Source organism: Sinocyclocheilus rhinocerous, unplaced genomic scaffold (assembly GCF_001515625.1).
Source record: "Sinocyclocheilus rhinocerous isolate Xijiao unplaced genomic scaffold, SAMN03320098_v1.1 scaffold2245, whole genome shotgun sequence".
NCBI lineage: Eukaryota > Metazoa > Chordata > Actinopteri > Cypriniformes > Cyprinidae > Sinocyclocheilus > Sinocyclocheilus rhinocerous.
Genome location: NW_015637544.1, coordinates 610,001 through 619,687, shown reverse-complemented (window position 1 = coordinate 619,687; position 9,687 = coordinate 610,001). Strand labels below are relative to the sequence as shown.

Below are 9,687 nucleotides of genomic sequence, written 5' to 3'. Positions count from 1 at the left end.
TGACCGATTCTTGACATTTGGTCAATTTTGACAGCTTAAATTCCTAATTGGTTCATGAAGCCAAGGTCACATGGTCAGCCATGAACCAGATAGTTAATGCTGAATGACTGTCAGCCAAAGTAATAATAATGATCAGCTTGTTACTGGGTGACAGACACTGGCCTGTCTAAACATGACAGACTGATGTTCTTAATTCAGAAAATATCAACAATCCCTGATATATTGGTTTAACCATTTGTAAAGCTCTCTTGTGAAGATGTATGGGAAAAAAGGTGAGAAGAGACAGAAATAAAGGAAAAAAATTACGACTGGTGTATTTCCCAGGAGACCATCAGCCAGAGAAAGGTCAGTGTCGTCACAGTGCTGTTCCCTGAATCTCACCAAAACATGCCCAGATCACATGGAGCCCAGTAAATATAAAATAAACAAAAAATAGATAATTACATAAAAAAATACCAATTTCAGAAGAAAAACTAAACAAAACAAAAATATAATTAATATAATGCAAAAATACATAAAATAAATTTTATTATTTTATATGTTATTGACTTTGGGGACACTGGGGTCCATGTGACCTGGACATGTTTTCGTGAGATTCAAGGAACAGCATTGTGGCAATGATGACCTTGCTCTGCTAAAGGACTCACAGGATTTACACAAAGCTGTCCCTCTCCAGGATCCTGAAAGCATCCATTGTGTTCTCACACACACACACACACACACACAAACACACACACACACTTACACATACACATAAACACAGTCCCTGCCTGCCCGCTTGCACAAGACTATCATGATAAGCAACAATAACAAATTGGAAAATACACAGGAGAGTGAACAGGTAGCAGGGAGCAGGGCCTGAGGAGGCTGCTAATCTGTCTGTGTGTCAGAGAGGAAGTGGAGCTGAGCGCTCAACACAGCCTGCAGTGATGCACTTAATTACACATTAGTTTTTCTGCCAATATAATTTTGCCCAGGACATTTCCTATAGACACTGTCAATGGACTTATTTCACATGAGAGAAATCTTGCAATTTTTCTTAATGACTCAGCAAAAGTTTGATTAATTTAAATTAATCAAAGCAGTGTATATTCCAATCAATTAATTGAATCATCAAAACTTTGATTCAACAGATTGTTTGCGTCATCACTCAATTTTTTTCCTGTTCTTTTTTTTTTTTTTTTTACAGTTTCACAATTTTTCCTATTAAAATGTTTCAATACACCAAGAAAAAAATAAGTATGGTTTATTTTTTTTTTACTCAAAAACGTATTAATTACAAAGGAATGGCAAGTAAGACGTTGAATTAAACATGAAATAAAATAATTAATGAATATCTGTTTTACAGTATCCAAATATTTGTAAGTAAACATTACTGTTTATTACAGTTGCTGTATTGGTGCATATAAATGTTCATTTGTATAATTTGATCATTCTTGGGTTTTTTTCTGAAAAACTTGCATTTTTGATTATTTGTAACTAGATTTATACTCTTGACAACTCGTTTGTCACTCACACACACACACACACACACACACACACACACACATATATATATATATATATATATAATTTTGCTTTGTACAATTCAGCCCATGACACAAACCACACAAGTCACATGACAAACAGCTCACAATAACCTGAAAGAAAAAACTCTTATCAATTGCTTTTTCTTTTTAGCTTCTGCTTTTATTCAGTTTCTGTTAGAGTTAAGGCATGTATGACGGTTTCTCAATGTCCCCATTTGCTCATAGCAAGCAAACTAATGAAAGGCAATTCAACAATCATTCCATGCCATTACTCTGACCACTCAAAGTTAATCATCTCATTATGGCCTAAAGGAGCGGATACCGGTGCAAATAGCGTCGATCCTCATGTCAATGTTAAACCTTGCAGTAGGGGCTTAAACTCACAAAGGGCTACATGCAAGATGAACACAGAAATATAGAAAAGCGCTCAATCTCATCTGGGGTCTTTTCGGACATGAATTGTGTGTGATGTCAAGGTGAGACATTAGGAGGCATTTGTATGTACAGACCCGTATTGATAACTCACCAGTCACTGGCTGCATCCGAAATCACATACTTCCCTACTATATAGTAGGCAAAAAAAGAGTAGTACGTCTGAATTCACAGTATTCATAAAACTGTAGGTGAAAAGTACCAGGATGACCATTACAGTGAGATTATGAAGTGCACATTCAATGGATACTTTAGCATCCCATGAGCACACAGGAGAGGTTTTGTGAATGGCTGAGAAGCAACACAACTGACGACAGTGACAACATGATGAATATAGTACATCCGGATAACATTCATATTACCATTATGCATACTATACACAACATATTTTTTAACAGCCGTGAGGTATTTATTCAAAAGTATGCAATTTTGGACGCAGCCATTGAGTTTTGATAATTCAGAGGCTTTTACTGACAATGTCTTGTGACTCAGAAATAAGACATTTTGAGACCGTTGTTACTGAATACCTGCATTGTTACACTCGCATGTCGGCACTCAGTCAGATGCACAGTAAATAAAATGCTACATTGCATCATAAACAATCCTCTCTGTTGATAATGGCACTCCTGCAGAACAGATGCTAGTGTCGCACAGCATCCATCACCCTCCACAGTTCGGTTGCTAAGAGACGTCTTTGTTGACAATCGAACACCTGCGATATTTAATGGATGCTTTGCCATTTCATTTCTTTATAGGAACATTTGGTAAGAGATATCAGTAAGAGATATCAAAGAGGAATATCAAACATGCAACTTTAAATAGCATAAAAGTATGAACACATTAGCAATACTTTGGCAAAATTTTGTGGGCAAAAAAGTCCATTGTCTGTTGTCAATAGCGATATATAGGCTTGTCATAATCATACATTTTGTGCTGAGGATAAAACAAATAATTGAGATGAATGATTTCATTCAGTTTTGTTCACTTACAGTGCAGTCCAACTTTTTTTTTTTTTACGTGTATGTAATCATATAAATAGGCCTACACTTATATTATAAAATAGGCCTATACTTTCTTCAATGCTGTTAAAATTAATAATATTTATATAATATAACATAATATAATAATGCAACCACAAATTTTCATTTTGTATGAAAGATCTTTGACTATCTTTGTGTACTAAAAGTGCTTTTTATATTCTTTAGCAAAAGAGACACAATATATTAAATTTAATAGAATTTCTGCTTAAATGTCTCTTATTTGTGTGGCAAAATGTGAACTTTAAACTGCACAATTATTGCAAATAATTATTGCTGACACAAAGTCACTTTCAAACCAAGCAGCTTTGTAAAAGACTCAGCCCTAACCTGTTGTGAAATCTGCATGGGGAAATCTTTTGTCCTCATGCGAAATTCCCAATTGTCAGGATTTCTACTGAAATTACTGGATTTCGTCCATGAAAATTCACCAAACAATGGTAAATGTGACTGCACCTTAAGCCTATTGATCATATAAAAAAAGGCTGAGTTTTTCAGTATGTTCTATCCCAATCTGTTTCAATAGGAAATACATCAGGAAAGCAAACTGCATTCATCAAGCCATTTCATGGGGTCTTTCATACATCAGCCCCTCCACTAGTGTAACAAACGGGATGGGTGCTTGCACACCATTATTAACGGCACTGTAATAAAGGATTTCTCAGCAGAGCTGGAGGATGGGACAAATCTGGCACACTTTCTCTGCAGGATGTCCTTCCTGCAGTCACAGGCCTTATCGCTCCACTACAGATAGAATCACAGAGACCATCGCTTATTTCACTGAGAGTATTAGTGGTCGAGAGGAGCAAACAAGGCCTGACACACACACACACACACACACACATATCTATAAACAGCACCTCTGAGCGCTGTGAGAAATGCACCTGAAAGAGCGTAAACCAGAGAAAGGCAAGGTGAGGCCATTAACCTTGAACAGAAAAACAGGGCGAGTACAGTGACCAAGAAAAAATAAAGACGCCGGCTCACAGTGTGTAATAGGTGAAACCGTGCATTAAAAAGAACATGGTAAAAAAAAAAAGCAAGTCGCTAGACAGTGATTTATAACCTGTGTCGTACAGATCAGAGTGAACAAATCCTTATCAGATCTAAATACATTTGTACCTGGTGCATTATCTCTACTGTGTGATATAGAATATTCAACATCTGTTTATAATGATTTTGACTGGGATTTAAGCAACCATTTAAAAAAAACATTTTTTTTTTTTAAGAAAGAAATCTCTTATGTTATTTATTTGATCAAAACAGTAAAACAGTAATATTTGGCAATATTATTAGAGTTCAAAATAAATGTTTGTATTTGAATATAATTTCAAATGTAATTTATTCCTGTGATGCAAAGCTGAATTTTCAGCACCATTACTCCAGTCTTCAGTGTCACATGATCCTTCAGAAATCATTCTAATATGCTGATTTGCTGCTCAAGAAATATTTTATTAAAAATATGTGCTGCCTAATATGTTTGTTGATACTATACACATTTTTTGTATTATTTGATGAATATAAAGTTCAAAATAACAGCATTTATTTGAAATACATTTTATACTTAAATGTAAAAAGTGATGTAAAAGTTTTAAGTGTAGAAGTGCATACTGTCACTTATGATCAATTTAATGCACCTTCCCTGATTAAAAGTACTAATAAAAAAAAAGACCCCCCCAAAATTTCAACAGTAGTATAGAAATATTGCACTGATCATTTGTCGTTTTCCTCATTTTAAGTCACTTTGGATTAAAGCAACTGCTAAATGATAAATATAATAAACAATAATAATATTTTTTTAAGTTTTCTAAAGAGTGTTGTTAGTTTTACTTTACTTTCATCATATGACATGCATTAAGATCCAAAACTCCATCTGCAAAAATTAAATTAGAGTTGGTAAGACTGATTTATTACTATGAATAATTTAAAACTATTAGCTGAATACATTTAAAACGGATGCAAAGTGATTAAAATTAAATGATTAATGATTAATTCATTCTGCATGGCATTTTAAATCTGTAGGTAAATGTTGCTGCTTATTTCTCTGTTTTGTTATTATTGGTGAATATGCAAATAATTCAATGTCATTCTTCCTTCAATGAACGACTCTATGGAAAGCACGCCTTGTTATCTGCAGTATATTTCAACTGTATTTAAATTCTTACATTAAACATTGTGAATCTACAGAATTGGCTGAAGTGATGGTTCACTTGATTATGTCCTGCTTTGTGTGGTTCTCATTTATGGTTTATATTACAGCAAGTCAGCATTTCAGGGATGTGAGAGCTCTTTAAAGAGTGTGTTATGAGAAATGACGACTGCTGTTCAAATCAATAATGTAATCAACACCCGTCTCTGCCACTGTCTGCTCAGACAATACACTGAGCTACGGCTGCATGTGGAGAGCTGAGTCAGAGAATTATTGATCAACACACAGCCTTCCCAACACGACAGCCTGAACTACTGACCTTTATCTGGGTGATTTAGGACCATGATGCTTCTGTGGGCTTCCCGTACCTTTGCCTTGCTGCTGGTCGTACTGCGCAAAACAAGAAAACAGAACATTTAGAAAAGGCGCACACCACCATCTAGTGGCCGCAGTGTGAACTGCCGTATGAATCTAATTACAGGCCTCCAGACTAGTCATCAACATGTATGTCTCTAACACTGCACACATAAACCGGAAATACTCAATCTGTACATCCCCTGAAAATCCCCAATTTAGTGGGCAAAACAGGCAACAGAACTAGAGAGAAAAAAAATTTTTTGGAACATTTTTAATTCGTCTGACAAATGGATAAAAGCATTTGACAAATCGACAAAAAAGGAACTGATCATTTTTTAAATGCAATGTAAATTGTGCATCTTAAAATGATTTATTAGTTTACTATTTGATCGTTTTATTTAACTACATATTAAAACATTGATTAAACAATTGAAATACATTTTTTTAATTGAAAAATTATTTAACTTATTTTATCTTAAACCGTTTTAAATGTCATTATTTAATTTAAAAATTACTCACTTATTTAAAATTTTGAATTAAATGAACGTTTTAAATGTCTATACATTTATCAATGTAAAAAGTGATTTAAATTTTTATGTTTCAATAATAAAATTGATGACTTATTTCTTCATTTTATTTTTAAATGTCTCTTCCTAGTCTTCCATATATGTCAACATTGACAGATATGTATTATAAATACTGATAAATTTAAAATTAATTTCAATGAATTAATAAACTGAGATTGTTTTAAAAGAGTTTGTTTTTCTGGTGTTGCTTTATACTAATATTTTCTACTCATCTTGCGTATATTAAGTATTCCCAAACTTCTTAACAATTTGTTTCACACATACAAGCATAACTACTTAATATAATATAATATAATATAATATAATATAATATAATATAATATAATGTGTTTCTTTTAAGGATACAATTTCAAATTCCTGTATTTATTAATTTTATTAAATTTTTTTTTTCTATATAAAGCAGAGTTATGGTCTGAGGACAGGTGGTTTTAGGCCACTTGGCTTCACACTGTCTCCTTACCGAAAAGATAAAATACATTTCTTTCCAGCCTCCATCTGTCAGGGTTTAGATCTGAGTCATAGCAAAATAGCCAGACATGATGATTAAAAGATACATTGATGCTTACACACAAGCATTCAGTCCTACAAACCCTCCTCTAAAGACTCAAATCATATGCAGGAGTGGGCGTCTGAGAGGGGCCAGAGAAACTAATTAAAACACTGTGCGGCGCGGATGATTCCAGAATGTGATGACGAACCCGTCAGGCTTAACTGCATTTGTCGGAAGAGTCAGCATCTTCAGCAGATATGTGTGGCATTAGGGAGAATAAAATGTGTGCTCAAATGTGTTTAAAGTCAGCTGTTTTTCTGTCAATATGGGGTGCTGTGTGTACATTAATGAGGAAAAAAATTAACTTAAATGATTTTAGCAAATGGCTGCAATATAACAAAGAGTGAAAAATTTAAGGGGGTCTGAATACTTTCCGTACCCACTGTATAAGGATGATCACAGAAAACACAAACATGACTGCAAAAAAAATTAAATAAGTGTAAGAAGAGGCTGATTTGATAAAAAAAAATGCAGCAAAACAGTGAAATATTATTATACTTTAAAATAACTGTTTTCTATTTGAATATATTTTAAAATGTCATTTATTCCCGTGAATCAAAGCTGAATTTTCAGCATCATTACTCCAGTCTTCAGTGTCGCATGATCCTTCAGAAATCATTCTGATATGCTGATTTGCTGCTCAAGAAACATTTATTATTATTAGTGTTGTGCTACTTAATATGTTTGATGAAAATATTTTGATGAAGATTCTTTGATGAACAGAAAATAATAAATAAATAATTTACTTGAAATTAGTGCTGTCAAACGATTAATCGCATCCAAAATAAAAGTTTTTGTTTACATAATATGTGTTTGTACTGTGTATATTTATTATGTATATATAAATACACAAACATACATGCATATATTTAAGAAAAATGTTATATTTATATATTAAATATATTTATATATAATATAAATTATATGAATATAAATATTAACATGTAAATATTTTCAAAATATATACTGGATGTGTGTGTCTTTATATATACAAAATAAATATTCACAGTACACATAGGCGACATTTGACTCTTGAGGGGGGGGGCAAGAAATATATATATGAAATAAATAAATAAAAGCAAAATAATTTTTATCTGATGTAAGCATCAAAACAATGCCCTACCATATTGCAACGCATCAAAGCAGTCAATCCAAGTCAAAAATAACTTAAAGAGGTTGCCACCGTTTAGTAAACTGTGAACTAGAGGTCTGCATTCCCACGGAAACCGCGGGACCGACCAGATTTTTTGCGTCGCGGGATTAAATTCCGGAATAAAACGCGGTAGCGGTCGGTAACTCTGGTGTAATTTGAACGGGAGCGGGCGGTCTAACAATATCCCGTTCCCAACGTCCATTCAGAACAGCATATCTGTGCTTTATTCTTATTGACCTATAAGTATGCACTCGGACTGTTATGCACGCGCTGCACGCATGCTTTCTGTGCCACGCGTTTTATTTGCGTGGTCTGTGTGCATAACGATGCTCAGAGCAGGCTGTACCGGTGGTAGCCTAAATATATGGCCCTCAGACAGAACAGGCAGGTTATCGATGAGTGACAGAGCAGCAGGGCTGTACTGGGACGCAATTTCAGGCCGGGAAATCTCACACCCATCCAGGCCACACAGAAAAAAAGGGGCCAAAATTTTACCTTTTGGGGTCAGTTTGACAGACACCGTAGCAGTACACCGTACATATTTGTATCTTAAGAGTAGTAATTCATACCCTTAAGGTAATAATTTGTAGGCCTACCTATTAGGGGTAAAATAGGAACAAATATGTCCTTTTAAGGGTACTGTTCCAGTGACAAATAAAAAAAAGTAATAATATACACACACACACACACACTCACACCATATGCATGGGCGACATTTGACTCTTAAGTCAGGGGGGGCTAGAAATAAATATATAATATATTTCATATAAATATATATATGAGATAAATAACTATAAGCAAAATAATTTTTTTTCTGATGTAAGCATCAAAACAATGCCCTATACCTTATTGCAACGCATCAAAGCAGTCAATCCAAGTCAAGAATAACTTAAAGAGGTTGCCACCGTTTAGTAAACTGTGAACTAGAGGTCTGCATTCCCACGGAAACCGCGGGACCGACCAGATTTTTTGCGTCGCGGGATTAAATTCCGGAATAAAACGCGGTAGCGGTCGGTAACTCTGGTGTAATTTGAACGGGAGCGGGCGGTCTAACAATATCCCGTTCCCAACGTCCATTCAGAACAGCATATCTGCGCTTTATTCTTATTGACCTATAAGTATGCACTCGGACTGTTATGCACGCGCTGCACGCATGCTTTCTGTGCCACGCGTTTTATTTGCGTGGTCTGTGCAGCACGTGCATAACAGCGGTGAGTGAATTCTGACAAAACGTTTCTGATTGGCCATTGCCTTCAAGAAATCAACAGATATGTATTTGATTGGTTACATTACACACAGAAAAAAAGGGGCCAAAATTTTACCTTTTGGGGTACAACAGTTTGACACCGTAGCAGTACACCGTACATATTTGTACCTTAAGAGTAGTAATTCATACCCTTAAGGTAATAATTTGTAGGCCTACCTATTAGGGGTAAAATAGGAACAAATATGTCCTTTTAAGGGTACTGTTCCAGTGACAAGCGGTTGCCCTGCATAAATATGCGGATGTCATTCCCGAAACTTTGCAGGATGTAGCCTATGTGTCCAAAAAACGAAAGTTTCATACAAATTCTGAATGGATTATACCCTAGAAAGTGCGCAAAGCGTGCTCCCTTTATCACTAAAAAGCGTCACTCATCTTCGTTCATCGCGATCTTACAAAGTTCCGTTATAATCAATGAAGCTCTCTAAACTGCACAATGAGCCTCTTATTTACATCGCGTCTGCACTCAGTCATGAGATGATTCACCAGCGTGTAAAACTGCACTTAAAAACTGCGGCGCTTTCAGCGGTGAGTGAATTCTGACAAAACGTTTCTGATTGGCCATTGCGTTCAAGAAATCAACAGATATGTCTGTGATTGGTTACATTGCTCAACGCTGCAAAAACACG

General features: G+C 35.0%; 1 protein-coding gene across 1 annotated transcript in view; it reads right to left on the bottom strand.

Annotated features, from left to right (window-relative positions):
* Positions 1–9,687, bottom strand: part of LOC107749024 (dnaJ homolog subfamily C member 15) — a 26,779-nt gene that overhangs the window by 6,032 nt on the left and 11,060 nt on the right. The window contains exon 5 of the mRNA XM_016564072.1: positions 5,467–5,537. Coding sequence (XP_016419558.1) covers positions 5,467–5,537 — 71 coding nt within the window. The remainder of the gene's footprint in view (positions 1–5,466; positions 5,538–9,687) is intronic.